Here is a 16465-nt window from a genome sequence, read left to right as displayed (position 1 = left end):
CGAGGACACTGGCACAAAGTTCTGGAAGCCATGGGCTTCCCCTTTAATCAACCGACACTATTCCAAGAAACAAGCTATCACCCGGACTTGTTACAGATCAACGAATATCCCAGAAATCTCACCGATGGCCAAATAGAATGGATAGTTCAGAAGGCAACTCGATATCGGATCCTACAGCTAAGCGGAAGAAGAAACAGAGCTAGAGACATGAATGTCTCTAGCCAAAAGGGGAGGGCTAATGATGGGGGCTTTTCACAAGCCAAGCTCCCATACCCCTCTTCTCTCGCCCCCACCCCATGAAAACCCCCTCTTAGGGAGGGAGTGATAAAAGGCATTGGAAAAAGCAAGAAAAAAATAAAGTATGATTATGTAAATATATGAGAAAGGTAAAATAGGCCACCTCATGCCTGTGGGGCAGCCCATCCCCACCTTGCCTCCTTTTTCTTCATTGTTGCCCTGCCGTGTGTCCCTTTTCCTCTCCTCCACTCAAAAGGTCAACCCCCTCTCTCTTCCCCTTGTCCTTTCTCCTTTCTCTCTCCCCTCATGCTACCCCACCTCTCACCAATAATGCATTCTAACTCACCAATAATGCACCCTAACTCACATGCAACTTATGCTATCTTCCAAAACAGTATACCCCACCCCCCTTTTCTCTCTCCTACACTCTCCCATGATCCAAATACCCCTTCTCTCTCTAAAATTCAAAATCTCTCTTGTCTTGTAGCCGGATGGCCTCCCCCACACTCACACACACTCAGTTTCACTGAAAAAGGTGCCCATAGACCCATCCCCACCCAGTGGTTACCTGATTTTCTTGTGTTCACACACATCTGCACACAGATTCACCTCTTAACACACTCCCCTCTCTCCCCTCTTGTAATTACTTTATTCTCCATGTCACCTCTCACTTTTTTTCATCAACCCATCTCTCTCTCTTAGTCTCTCTCTCATGAGACTGCTGTTCTGGCACATATACACACAGCCAGACAAGTGGGGCCCACGATCACATGGCCTATGTAGATAATGATTTCTTCATTTCTAAATTCTAGAATTTCTCCCCCCTCCTCCCCTATATAAAGAGGGGTCACCATCACACAAAAACACACACCATCACCAAAGAGTACACTATGCACTGTGTGTGCCTAGTGCACACACACACACACACACCCACACCATCACCATCACCATCACCGCAATCACCATGCTTGTCTTGAGCATGACCTCTACACCCTTGGCTATGGAAGATGAAGGGCAACTAAATGAAGGATGATGGCCATAACCCTCGTGCGAGTCTTCGCCATCAACTCCCACCTATCCGCCATGTGCTCTACCACTCTCTCCCTTCTCATTCCCCTACCCTATGCTCCCCATTTCATCGCCTAATTCTCTAAATAAAGCTTGAGGTTTTGTGAGTATGTTTTCTTGCAATGTTTTGCCCATGTGAGGTGTGCGGAATCGCCACCTAGTCTTGTGTTTTGGAGTGAGCTTGTGTATGTGTGAAGGGTGTGCGGATTCGCCATCCTTTTGTGATGCCTAAGTACTAAGCCACTATACCCCCTCCCTCCCTCCCTCTCTCTCTCTCTCTCTCTCTCTCTCTCTCTCTCACACACTTGATCTCATTCCCTTTCCTTTTCATCATTACTCCCAAGCATCCATCTCTCTTGGATGAAAACTTTGTTATGGTGGTGTGTTGTTTGCGTCCTAGCCGCTGAAGCTAGGTGGTGCCCCCTGTTTGCTTTACCATGACAGGCTCGAGGCGTGCCATTCGGTCCCCGGTGTTTTAGAGGCCGTCGGGGTTCGAGGTTCGCTTTGCTCCCGTCACTGGTCATTCATTCAGCCACCTCTTAGTTGTGGTAACTCTGGTTTTGATATAGGTAGTTGCAAAGGGACAACAATGTGGAAAAACAAGATGTTCCTCCTGGTTTTATGGAACCTCCTACTACACAATGCATCAATAAAACGGAAAGTTGTCCCATGTGAGGGATTCCACAGTGGAAAACATTAGTGTTCTTGAGAACATCTTACCACTTGCATTTTTAAGAAAAAAACGCTTCTCCAAGGAGGAGTATTGTCAAGGCAAGATCCATGACTTACATACCGTCAAGGGACGCTATATTTGGCAGGCTATGAGCCTATATATAGCTAGGTTGGGTAAAGAGCTATATGTGATAGTTCCCTATGGTCTCTTAAGATCTCTACAAGCGGTACGTGTAGACAATGAATATTGTATGAATTGTTAATTTGGGTTATCGATTTATCCAATCTTTTTTGGTTGGTGTAGAGTCAGAGGAAGTAAATGTATGTACCTGTGGATGAGGACAACGAAGAGGACTAGGATATATAGATATTTTATGTACTCCTCTTCTACAAATGCACATGTGGTGCAAAAAACCCTCATATATATTTTGTATACAGAACGCATTTGAAATTTTCACTACAAGAGGTTGTGTGCTCTTGTGACGCTGTTAGCGATGCAAATACACTGGGTTTTTATAACCCTCGGCGTCGCTAAAACCGTCGCTACGAGCGTCGCTACGAGAGCGTCGCTATATGCGTCGCAATATAGAGACGCTCATAGCGACGGTTATAGCGACGTTTACACTGAAGACTATAACGACGCTCATAGCGACGCTACAGAGCCATAAATAGCGGCGGTTATAGCGACGCCCGAGGGGATTTTTTTTTTTGGTGGCAGGGCATTGATTGCCCTGCCACCCATCAACTGACGTCATCTAGTCAGACGTCTCATCGCGTCCAAGCGGCGTATCTGTCGGATTCTGCAAAAAAAGACAATAAGACAGCTTTCAGTAAGTATAAACATATAACGACATTTATAAAACAATACAAAAAATAAAAAAGAGTAAACCCTAATACTAACCATGCCGCCGCGAGAACTGAGAATGTCCATCAGGGCGTTTAAGCCCTTCCTGCCTGCGTACTCGCGCTCGTACGGTGTGGGATCACGTCCTGTCATCGACCATTGTCAAAACATACAAAGATTTCATTATGTTAGAATTAAAAAACTCATAAACCCTAAACTATCGAACATGCATAAAGAGCAATGTGAAAAGACTTACAAAATCGGCCTCAAATGATGCCCATCCACCGCTCCCCAAGTGGTGCGAGCTCCCTGCCTCTACTCGCGCTCTGGCTGCATCCTTTTGTTGCTTCCACTTGTCGGGATTCTCGCGCGCTGCTTTCTTCGCATTCTTCCAATCTTCTTTGGCCAGCCAATCAGGCCTGTTCCACCCATTCTTGATTGCTTTTTGCACTTCGGAACGCTTGTGTTTGCAGTATTCGCGCATTCGAATCTTCATCAGGTCTTCATTGAAGCGCTGGTCCCGTGTTGGAACGGGAAACTCATCATGAAGTATGCTGATGACTCTGTTTTTTAAATCACTTGGTACTTCACTCCATTTGTTTAGTATGTAGTGTCTAAACAGCTGAGAGAAAAGACCACGCATGCGCGAGATCACCTTCTTGCCGTCATCATCCATGATGATGCCGCCGCTGAAGTCGATGGAGTAAGACAAGCCCTCTGGCCGGTGATGCGTGAACTTGGGTGTCCCGGCAGGGGTCTCTAGCGGCGTGTCGATGGGGGTACGGACGTCAGGGGTCTCCACCGGCGTCTGGGCCCCGAAGCGAGGAGTGTCGAGTGGGGTGGCTCCTGGCGGAGTAGGTAGAGGTTTGTAGCTTCTAGGAACAGTCAGTCGTGAAAAACCTGGCGTAGATGGCGATGCTATGGCTGGTGTGGGGGCGGGCAAAGAAGGGGAGGGTAAAGAGCCTCGTCGAACACGAGGCGGTGTGGAGGCATCGGTGGCGGAATCCCCACAACTACCGCCACCGCCACCACTAGAGCGCCGGTGTCTAGACGAGTGTGAAGCTCGTCTCGTCGACGCCGAAGCTTCGGAGCGCGCCGAATGCTCCGCAAGAGAGGGAGATGCGGATGGAGTAGGAACGCGCGATGATGCGCCAGAGAGATGACGCTCCACGTACCACTGTCTCGGGCTGCGGTGACAAAGAAGAAAGAAACTCCTCATCATCCGTACCACTGTCTCATGAAGGTTGGTAGGCTCTCCAGAACCGCTGGATAGTGCATCGGTGGTCGTCTTCCCCGTCTCCACTCGATTCGTGCCCTTTGTCGCTCTTGCTTTGCATCCTCATATTGTGAAATCCACTTTTGCATCACTGGATTGTGAAGAATGCAAAATCGGTTGATTTTAGCCTCTAGATCTTCCGTCATCTTCTTCTCAACACTGAGATTGCACATGACAATCCCAGATATGCGCTCATCATCTATGGTTCGCCATAGCATGTCCCGGGATTTCTCAAATCCGTCTAGCCACTCTCCAATGTACACTAGGGACTCTGATACCAACCAACCTTCTGCCATGCTACTCTCCGGACGTGCCTTTTGACGCACATATCCCTTAAGCGTTTTCATGAAACGTTCTAAGAAGAACATCCATCTGGAATGAACTGTGCCAGCTATTTCCACCTCATCAACTATGTGAACAAGAAGATGCACCTGTATGGAGTCTACGTTGATCTCCTTTTGTGAGATCCATTGCACCAGCTTTGCAAGTTTGTAGATTGTGTTATGGATGTCGAGAGACAAACATCCCTCAATGGCAACCGGTAAAATAAACTGTAAAGTATGTGCAGCAATGATATTAAAGTCCACATTTTATGCAATGATATTAAAGTCCACTATGAACGTACCTGACACATTTTATGCCAATCGTGTGACTTCAAACCGGTAAGCTTTCCTTCTTTAGTAAAACACGTTCGGAGCGAGTGCATTACGCCAGTGGGGGTCCGCAAAGATCGAATGGTCTCTTTTACTTTGCGTTCTTGGGCTCTTGTGAAAATCCATGGTGCTTTAGGGAGTTTTATCGATCCATCAGACGCTGTTTGCGGCCAATATTGCTCCATACGATCCACATTTCTAAGGTCAACTCTGGCTCCCAAAGTATCTTTCTTGCCGGTCAGATGGTCCCATAGTAGATTACCCACATTCTTGAATATGTGCATTGGATCGAGCAAGTGATTGATCATGAGTCGGGGCCAGTATGGTAACTCGTACCATAGAGATAGTCTCTTCATCCCTGGAGGCAATCCGTCATCGCACATCTCCTTCTGCTCTAACCATGCTTGTGCAGACATCCTTGGTGGCTCTCTTCCCAAAAAGCCATCGCGTAACACATGATTCTCTCGAAGATACGCTTGATGACCTTCGTAGATTTGCTTCTTCAGTGAGGGTGCCCTACGTGCATTCAGTCTAGGTCCACATGTGACACATGCTCTGTATCCGCTTGTTTGAAGCCCTGCATGTATACACATGATAATAGATCAACTATGGGAAAAAACAAGATTTACAGTGTCTGAGTGAGGAGTGTCAATAGATCATCTGAGCATTTTGTTAGCCCGGGATAGTCATGCATGGTCCACATTAGAATGCCTCTGATCAAAGCATTCCGTCGTCCTGTGTGTCGGCTCATATCCACCACCTCTATGCCAATCCACAATTGTTGTAGCTCTTCCAATAGTGGACGAAGATACACATCCATATTCCCCACTTTATATCGCCCTGGCACAATCAAGCTTAGCCATAGGTGCCCCTTCTTCGTAGTCAACCACGGGGGAATGTTGTAGTTGACGATGACAACGGGCCATACACTGTAAGATGTTGATCTTTGACCAAATGGATTTACGCCATCCATAGCCAGGCCTAAGCGCAAATTTCGAGCTTCCCTGGCAAAATCCGACCATGTTCCATCTATATGTTTCCACGCTACGCAATCTGCAGGAATTCGTAGCACACCATCCGAAGATTTATTCTCCTCATGCCCTAATGCTAGGGCGGCCATGGACTTACATTCGAAGAAATGCTTGATGCGAGGAAGCAGAGGGAAATGTCGCAAAACCTTTTGTGGAATTTTTGTCCCGTGGAGATCTACTCGATATCTTTCGGAATCACATTTCGGACACTTCTCCATGTCTATGTATTCCCCTCTGAAAAGAATGCAGTCATTAGGACAAGCGTGGATAGAATTGTAATCCATCCCCAAGTTTCGCAAAATCTTTCTTGCTTCATCTTGGGAATCTGGCATCACATTGTCAGCTGGTAGTATGTGCTCTTTCAGCAATCTACACAACATAAAAATATGATACAGTCGTGTAAAAATCTATCAGATCATTATACATTTAGAGTTTTATTAAAGTAAACTAATTGTAATAGATCACCTGACAAGCGTTGTGACGCTAGTGTCACTCCATCCAAACTTTGCCTGCATGTTGAGAAGAACCAGGAGTGATTTCAATCTAGACATACGTGCTCCATTATACAATGGCGTATCGGCTTCACTTTTCATATCATCATAGATAAGCCTTTCTGAATCCATGATCGTCTCGATCATTTCATCAATCTCGGGCTCAAACATTGCCTCGTTGGGAATGTGCTCTGCGTGATCATCCCCCGAGCTGTCAGAGGCTACATCTTGTGGCCTCACATATGCTGCTTGACCAAAGCGCCTGCGAACACGTCTATTGGGTTGCAAGATTGCTGCTTGTTGGCCAGCGTCAGCGTCGGACGAGTTATAATTGGCAACAACTCGATCTATAATAGATGGATCGAACTCACCAAATTCGTGAACATGCTGCAAAGAAACACGTCTTGTCCGTCGCATAGCATGCTTGCATTGATTACAAGGACATAAGACCCTCGTTGAGAGATAGGTGTTTCTGTTGGAGGGTCCCACATCCTCGTCACTACTCATAATGAGGATAAAAAACTTATAACCTGGACAACAAATTTAATATTCTATTGGCATTCTTCATCTTATCTCCTCTCTCTCTCTCTCTCTCTCTCTCTCTCTCTCTCTCTCTCTCTCTCTCTCTCTCTCTCTCTCTTTACCTCACATTCTCTAGTCATGTCCAATCCCCGTACACCTCGGTCTAGAGGTGCACGGAGATCAGAACCACCGGGTTATAATCTCGTCTTTATTGGTCAATACCTATATTTGTGGGTACAAGAAATCTACACACCCACGTCTACATGATACTGCATGTAGTGGACAAAACCCCTTTGCCTCTTCTCTAGCTGTAGCACTTCACAGCATCTTAACATCTTTTCACAGTAGATCTTTTCACTGTTCGTCTAACTCTAAACCCTAAACCTTAAGTAATTCTTGCGTGGACTCGATCTAACGTAAATAAGCATAAATCTAAATAAACGTAAATCTAACTAAAAATAAACCTAAATCTAATTTAACGTAAGTCTACATCTAACCTAATCTTTAACGTTTTTTGGGATAGTTTCCTACGACGTTAAAACTCTCTTCTTCTTGTGTGTGTGTGTGTGTGTGTGTGTGTGTGTGTGTGTGGGTAAACCTGAATAAACCTAAGTCTAATCTAATATAACATAAATCTAAATCTAACATAAATTATGTTATATTAAAAACAAAGAACTAAACTAACAGGGATTATAAGAACCTTAAAACTGATTTAACACATAATTTTTCACATAACTCGGCAAGAGTTGGCATTCTCATCACTAAAGATGTGAGAGTTAACTTCCGGCGGTGACGCTGCCTCATCTCCATCCACATCTGACGACAGCAATTGGCCCTTTAGACCGTTCTTGCTCTTGTTACTAACTTTGAAGTTGCTGTTGAATGACTAGAGGTTGTCTAGATGGTCATTGTGTCGGGGATGTAGTGACTCTTGCCGCCCTGAAGATCCACCCTCTTCCCTATCTTCTGAAGACATTTCACCAGTACTTTTGGATCGACGGAGCCCACCATGAGTGAAGGCAGCAATACCCTATATTCCATTGAGGGCTTTCTTCACCCGCTTCATGCAAGCATCGCAGTCTATGGAGACCTAAATCTAATCTAATATAACGTAAATCTAAATCTAGCGTAAATAAACGTAAATCTAGTTAAAAATAAACCTAAATCTAATTTAATGTAAGTCTACATATAACCTAATCTTTAACGTCTTTTAAGATAGTTTCCTACGACGTTATAACTCTCTTCTTCTTGTGTGTGTGCGCGTGTGTGGATGTGTGTGCCAATAAAAAGAGATAAATGGTATAACCTTTCTATCACCCATGCCAAGTATGATAGATTGATTATGCCATTTCCCTCTTGAATAATAGGTCTTGAGTTCAACTCCTCGTCGGCTAGATCTTTAGGTCTTTTAATTTTAATTAGTTTCCTACGACGTTAAATTAGTTTCTCTCTCTTTCTCTCTCAATGTGTGTGCGTTTTTTTGGATCGTATGCATGTTTTCTCTCTCTTTTACTCTCTCAATGTGTGCGTTTTTTGTTTATGCATGTTCTCTCTCTCTTTTCCTCTCTCAATGCGTGCGTTTTTTGTTTATGCATGCTCTCTCTCTCTCTTTTCCTCTCTCAATGTGTGTGTGCATTCTTTGTTTATGTATGTGTGTGTGCGTTTTTGTTTTTGTTTGTACTCTCTCTCTCTCTCTCTCTCTCTCTCTCAAAAACACTATGTGTGTGTGTGTATGTATGTGTGTGAGAGAGAGAGAGAGGGAGAGAGAAAGAGGGGAAGGGAACATGAGAATGAGGAGAGGGAAGGAGCATACCTGGCTCTCCTTCCTCTCCTCGTGTGTGTGTGTGTGTGTGTGTGTGTGTGGAGAAGAAAAAGAGAGAGAGAGAGAGAGAGAGAGAGAGAGAGAGGGAGAGCGTTACCTGCTCCTTGCTTGAGGGCGCCGAAAAACTCAGATCTGAGATCTGAGTTTTTGGGCGCGCTCGGTTATTTTTTTAGCCCAACCGACGTCGCTATGAGCGTCGCTTTGAGCGTCGCAAATTTCTTTGTAAATTTGCGACGTTCATAACGACGCCGGGATTATTTTTTTGAGCGTCGTTGTGTGAGCGTCGCTAATATGAATAGCCTCTTGTAGTGTTTGGCTTTATTTGTAATGTTTTTAAAGTATTGCTGTTTCTGCTTCAATTTATAAAGGTAAAGTGTGCTTGTAATTTTAAACCTTTTTTTTGTACACTTTTTCCAAAATACAAATGATATTTGATATGTATTATGCAGGTCAAAAATAAAGATGCTCCTTTGGGCCACCCAAATGAGAAACTTTATTTTTGAAAATCCGTAAATTGATGATATGCGTGGTAACGAGTGTGTAATAGTGGAGGATATATTTACACAACTATTACCATGCCTATTGCTGCTAAACCACTATTCTTGCATTTTTGTTGCTATTACCACTCATGCAAAATTTTCTCTTGATATTTTCCTTTGTTAAACCATGGCAATGCTGGTAGTTTTGGACTTAGGTTTTTAAAGTGTAAAGTCTTACGATTGGCACAAAATGTTACATGTAATTATTTGATTTCTATGTTGGCCATCCTTTAGTTTATTGAATTTTGTGTATGACTAAAACAATATCTTGTCTTAATTGTTTGACATTGTAATTGATTTTTCCCATGAATATGTGTACTTGTAGCGATAAGAACGTGAGGAAAGCTATTTTCAAACTCGCCAAGTTAGTAAGATATATCATATCTCCATTCCACTAAACTTTCCTATATACACTAAATTCTTAACATGCACTTAATTAAGTGTACTTGTGTGTTATCATGTAGATCTATAAGGTCCAAAGAAATTGAAATAGCTGCCATTCCTCTTGCTCAACAGTTGCCGTGAAAACTATGTGTGTCATTGAGGATGCGCTTTCTCAACCCGTTCTTGTTAGTTCCACCTCCTCATTCCTGTGGACGTCGAGGAGATCATAGCTATATGTGGAGTAGTGCATTCATGATGGATGTTATTTTTAGGGAGGTTTTTAAAGACTATCAAATATTTTGTGTGAATATAGACCGAACCAAAGGTATGCATGGTCAAAGGCTAGATTATGTGAATATAGGCCGAACCAAAGGTATGCATTTGTCTATATTTCAGAGTATTTGGTATCTATTTATCCCTGTATGCCTCACATGTGGGTGGATATGGAGGTTGCAAGGATGAATTCATATTTGTCAAGTGGAAAGGGAAATTTAATAATCATGATATGGATCTACACCGAGTAGTGAATAGATTTTGCATCCTCAATGCAAAGGTTATGACCAAGTGGGTGGACTTGTGAACAATGGCAAAGGCAATACATTTGCAAGAGAGGGAAGCATGGAAGTGAGATCATGGAGGCAAGAGGGCACCCCTAGTTCCTTGATGCTTTGCATGTTTTCCACTTCTCATTAGTGCCAAGTGGATCCATGAGAGAATGGCCCAAACAAAGGCACTCGAAAAGGGCATCACCGAAAAAAAATGGGAGTATACACGAGGTTGTGTGCCAATGGAAGAGTAATCACACACTTAGACCATATTGTAAAGTTTTTACTTGATTTTATCTTTGTAGCTGATTGTATACTCTTTTCTATGATATACTGTCTGAGCATCAAACCACCATGGATTGTAACATCATGGGAAATATTTACATGGATAGTGATGAGTCCAGGTACTCTGGGACTATTGAAAGAATACTAAAGGTCAAATTTAGAAAGTTTCATACCTTCATCTTCAAGTGAAAGTGTTTTTTCAAAAAAAATTAGATGACATGAGAATGGAATCTATATGGTTGACTCTACTATGCATAATATGGGAAGGTATGACAAGTTAGGTTTTCCACACATCTGTGAGCAAATGAGTGATTACTAAATATAGCTTTATTTTTTGTACCATAATACCAATATCACTAACTTTGAGCTTCTATTCTATAGATCATCTATATCCCATCAATCCACCAATCAAAACTTTGGGTTGTAGTTCCAACAACACCTTGAAGAATAACTTTTTTTCCACTAATGAAGAGGAGAATATTTTCGACCCTCTCCCACCTACTACTTTGGCTAAGGAGGAGATAGAGGAAACAAAGATCAATGAACCAAGTCCCAGTACTCTTGCCAATCTTGGTGAGGAAGATGATTGTCATGATGATGATGACGAGATGGAAGATGACACATTCAAAGATGATGAATACAATACATCTATAAATGACAATTCAGTTTCTATCTTTGTTGACCTAGGAGCCATGGGGTTAGATTTAGATGATGCTATTTGTAGAGATATTTTTCAGTATAATTCATAAACATTTTGTATATTTTATTCCATGAAAACTTTTTTCTGTGTCGCCTCTCTCTCTCTCTCTCTCTCTCTCTCTCTCTCTCTATATATATATATATATATATATATATATATATATATATATATATATATATATATATATATATATATATATATATATATATATATATATATATATATATATATATATATATATATATATGCTTCAATATTCAACATTGGCTATGCTAAAGGAATCATTTCTTTTGAAGATCCCAACTCATAAACATATGATAGTTTTAGAGTCTCTTATATTTTTCAAAAATAATACAAGCCGAGAGCAACTTTTGCAAACAACAACGTAATAGGTGGAGATTTGATCGAGGATGGTGTCTACTGGCCTTGGGGCTACACACAAATGGTAGATCTACTACACTACATACCCTCTAGCAAGTCGGGAGAAAAAAGGTTTCACCCTCCATGTAGTCTTAATCTTCCGCTCGAAAGCACCACCCAATAACCAAGGGGGATAGAGTCAAAAAGCCCAAGAGAAAGGGAAGGTTTGTAAACCTTCCATCCATGCCTCAAGCAAGGCTTGAAGCGTAAAAATCTAGGGTAAGGTAAGCAAAGGCATGAACCAACAAAAACCAAGCTCTCCTCCCTCACGAAGAGAGATACCCACATAACACAATCACCTTAAAAAATGAAAGAAAACCAGATCACTAATAGTAAATCAAGGACAAAAATCTAGCTACCACAAAAGTAATGATAAACAGTTGTCAAGAAGACAAGGTCAAGTTTCCAAAAGAGTTGCAAAAGTACACATGCACCACACAAGACTCTGCCAACTTGCAACTATATGCACCAAAAGATTGTAGAATACAACTAGACCTTCCTAAAAGACCCGCCTCTTATGTTGTCCCTACCTCCCAGGGTAGTCTACTGCCAATTATTGAAGGTAGGGAGACAAAGGAATCAAAAGTACGTAAAAGTAGAATGTGATGCCTATAGTGTACCAAACACTTAGAAAAGCACAAGGAGCTTACACAACCACTAGAAAACCAACCAGCATACGAACCCCTCAGTGAGAAATTGACAACCCAATGAGCTACTTGAGCTCCTCACCTTTTCACAACTTCTCAACACCAAAATCTATGTGATCTCAAGGCCCTTCATGTTTCATCGAAGGATCCCAAATTAAGAGAAATCTATTTTTTCATTGCAATTATGGACTTACATTGCCTACAATCAAATGATGATAACAAACAACACTCACTATGTAGGCCACACACTACACATCTAAAACATCCACAAGACAAGAATGTAGGGGAGACAACCAAACTTCATGCCTTGCAGTAGTTTGTGTTGAGGATATATAAAAGGAGGTGCACAAATTCGCATCCGTGAGCATTTTAAGTATGTGTGTGTGTGTGTGTGTTGGGGGGGGGGAGGGGGGCAATGTTTTGTGCGGATGAAGAGCCCACTGTAAGGTTTGACAGAGCATATCAAATTAAGAGTGCAAGATAGTGATCGATCAAAACGGTTTTTAGAGGAACATGGACATACAACCCCCCAAGGCTTTCATTGACATTAATTGGTGCATGCACAAGAGTGGGAAAGTTGTGAGGTTGATTACTAGCCAAGCCATTTTTTATTAGTCTTTTAACACACTGAAGCTACAAAGCTGCGATTGTAAAATCCAAGCAGTGCTCTCAAGGGGTCTTTTCTATCGTTTTGAATGAAAGAAAGACTTCAATTCACTTACATAATATTTGAAGATATCAAAGATATTGATTTGCCATAGTTATAGATGATATATTGCTACAGATTGGCAAGTGCTTAGGTTTTGTTAGTCATGTATATTGAATGTGGACAATTAAAATTGCTACATAGTAATTATATTAGAGCTTCCATTTACTACGTACTTCCAAGTAGCAACTACACAACATTACTGTCTAGCAAATGTGTAGCTCCTATGACATTGATGGTTCCATTTAGCAAACAACATACTATTGTATAGCAAATTCATAAGAACTTCTACTCTGCTAGTTCAATCTAGCAATTAAACTACAAAAACTCACAATTGCTAGTTCCATGAGATGTTTTGTATAGTTAGTTATAACGTCTACCTAGCAAAAGCCCTAACATGCCAGAAGTATCCATATGGTAAGGCTTCTAAAGTTCTATGTGTCCAACGCAATGAACTACAAAGATTCTCATACAAGACTTGTTGCACAAGTATGCTATCTTGAGACATAGGCAACTAACACTCCAAATTCTGTAACTTTTACGTGAGGAACATACACAATAGCATCGGAGACAAGAGGGAGATATTCCTCATAATATCACTAATAAAATAGTATATAGTGAAGGAGTAGCCATTGAAGACCGAAGAGGAATATACATGCTCTGGGCTTATTTATCACTCATATATAGTAGCATGTTGAGATATCAGGTCTGTGATTATATATTACGGTAGAAGATGACAGACATGTCTAGTCTAGCGTCAAGGAGATGACCCAAATGTTGTCATCTTGGAAACTTATGTTGGTGATCAAGTAACGTGTCAATGGAGGCAGGAGGTACTCAATCTTGTTTGGATCGTTGGATAGTGGCGTGACATATGCACCCTTAGGCCAAGTGTAAGCTTCTGGCGGCGGGGAGAGGATGAGTAGGATGCCGTTTGCATAAGTGAGGGCATCCTCCTCCGATGTAGTGAAACTGACGAAGGCCTTGGAGGTCAGGTTGTTGCCAGCCTTGAGCAGCTCTGTAGCGATTGCTTGGTCAAGGTCCATTTGGAGAGGAACTGACGTGGGACCATCATTCCCAGGGAACTCCAGAAACAATGGGACGAAACGCGATGTAGTGTATTGGTATATATCCACCTGACTCACAGTTTAACATTCTATACCTATCAGTACAGTTGCAGCTCTGACAAGAAGAAGAACAAACTACGGTACTCTAGCCTAGAGAAAATGAAGAATAGTTTTTATCAAATGCACCTGCCCACTGTAGAGTCTGGGCACGGCCTGGATACTCGTGCGGGGAAGTGCGATGAGGCCGGCAGAGATCAGGGCGGACTGCGCCTGCACATACGTGCGGAGCTCGTCCGCCACGTCAGAGAGCTGAGCGTAAACCTCGTCCTGCGTGTCGGCTGGCACCATCAGCAACGAATGCATGAAATCAGGGTCATGAGGAGTGTAGTTTCCCCAATTCGATTCGAAGATCATTTGGGCGATGGTTGGCATGTCGAGCGGTAGCGTTGGCAATATCCCTGTGTAGACGAAGTGCTTCATGACAACGATGCGGAAGAAGCTTGCCGTGGTCCAGTCGTAAACAGACATGGCCAACTCGAAGCTGGAATTTGTGAAGGGAAAGAACTGTCTGCCCAGAATCTCAAGTTCTTCGGGGGTCTTGCCGGGCCCTGGGTAGGGGACGAGACTGATATTCATCATCTCCTGCAGCAGACGGACATCCTCCGGGGTGATTTCGGGGAGGGGCAGGAGCGGCACGCCAACAATATCGTTGCCGTCCCCGGTCACGTCCACGGCGCTGACGTTGGAGTTGGATGAAAAGGTCACGTTGAGTTGGGCGTTGGTGCCTGCTGGATAGGTGTAGCGGTAGCCATTGATGTCGAGCACATGAACGGTCTCCAGGTGGACATAGCGACGGCCATCGATGTCGAGGTGGGGGCTCTCTTTAATGTCGAGCTGACTATCAACACCGAGGTCGGTGATGTCGAGGAACCCGCTAGCGCTTCCTCCCACGATGAAGCGGGAAGAATTCCCATCTCCACCACGAAGCTCGCCTATGGGGAGGCCATCACTGGCATGCATCTGCAGCTGAGTGTCGACGCTCACAATTTGCCACCCGGCGGACTGCCCTACTGCGCCTGGGCTGTGCACCAGCCCGGCGCATGGGCTACATAAAAGAAAGCAGCTTAGCAGCAACAAAAGGTCGCGACGTCGTCCAGCTTGGGAGAAAATACAGCAGACCAGATGAATATCACCCATGACTTATATATAATTGCTGTCGGGCGGGGGACGCAGCTTCTGTGATCTCTCTCTCTCTCTCTCTCTCTCTCTCTCTCTCTCTCTCTCACATGGCGCTGAAGTCTCTCTCTCTCTCTCACACACACACACACACACACACACAGACAAACACACAAAGACAGCTGAAGTCTTGATCCTGCGACCAACTATCGACTCCACCTCTCTCTCTCTCTCACACACACACACACACCCACAAAGACAGCTGAAGTGTCGATGCCAGCCCACACACAGAAGCACACTCACACACAGCTGAAGTCTCCATGGCCACGACCATATTTATACCCGTTTCTTCCTTCACAGCCTACCACATGAAATTTGAGATTTACCTACAAATACAAATTTTGTGATTTGCCTCATTCTTTTTTTCACTGTGTTTTAGTAACTTAAGAAAAAAAGGGTAAATAAGCACCTTTTGAAAATAAAAAAGGAAGATCTTTTAAGGGTAAGTAAAAGGTAACATGAATAAATAAATAAATATATATATATATATATGTATATGTTATATATATATGTATATATATATATCACTCATTATGTATAATGTGACATTGTGAGGTGAATTTTAGACACTAGATAAAGAGTCATATGTGTACATACTACACTAGATAAAGAGTCACTCCGATGAGGCGCCTACTTCAACTTGTCAAAATTGTCTTAATGGTTTAATTATCCCAAGTTTCAACTCCTAAGTCCTAAGGTTCAAAATTAACGTTATTTTCAAACTCACTTATATAATGAAACTCTCGCTCCTTTTTTCCTCATCTTGCCTCTCTTTGCATTGGGAAAGCTTCGCGTCTCATTTTGATATGCACTAAGCACTTGCCATTCGGCATTGAGAAGCACCACTTATTTCTGCCATCTCTTTTCTCCTCACATCATCTTAGCATGCTCTAATCAGGAAGCCGCTACCAAGCTCCAAGGGAAAGAGTAAGCCCTTACCACTACTCCAGATTCTAGATTCAAAAGCTTATTGAGAAGTGGGAAATTCACCATATATGCAAGGAAAGGATAACCTCTCTCTCTCTCTCTCTCTCTCTCTCTCTCTCTCTCTCTCGCGGCCCCCCTTCCCAACCACTACAGCTGATATGCATATATAATTCTTTCTTAATGCATTGCTATGACTTGAGAACGGAGCCTCGTGTACTTATGTTGAGTTTATATGTGAAGCAACTCTAAATATAGCCCTGGGTCCTCTCTCTATGTATACCAACATGTGTGTGTATTTTATACACTTTGGGGTTGCACTCTCTATGTATCCTCTCTCTCTTTCTCTTTCTCTGTCTTCTTAACATGATGTCAGAATGTGCTTGCTTTTTCATC

General features: G+C 42.9%; 1 protein-coding gene across 1 annotated transcript; it reads right to left on the bottom strand.

Annotated features, from left to right (window-relative positions):
* Positions 1 to 13588: 13588 nt before the first annotated feature.
* LOC147431227 (uncharacterized) lies at positions 13589 to 15352 on the bottom strand. Its single transcript, XM_086493641.1, has 2 exons — positions 14096 to 15352; positions 13589 to 13978 (listed from the first exon to the last, which is right to left on the bottom strand). The coding sequence occupies exons 1-2, from the start codon at positions 15104 to 15106 to the stop codon at positions 13589 to 13591; spliced, it is 1401 nt and encodes a 466-aa protein (XP_086349767.1). The 5' UTR covers positions 15107 to 15352.
* Positions 15353 to 16465: the final 1113 nt, after the last annotated feature.

This window comes from Adiantum capillus-veneris, chromosome 21 (genome assembly GCF_014529385.1).
Source record: "Adiantum capillus-veneris isolate H3 chromosome 21, ASM1452938v2, whole genome shotgun sequence".
NCBI classification, from domain to species: domain Eukaryota; kingdom Viridiplantae; phylum Streptophyta; class Polypodiopsida; order Polypodiales; family Pteridaceae; genus Adiantum; species Adiantum capillus-veneris.
This window is presented reverse-complemented; position numbering and strand designations above follow the sequence as displayed.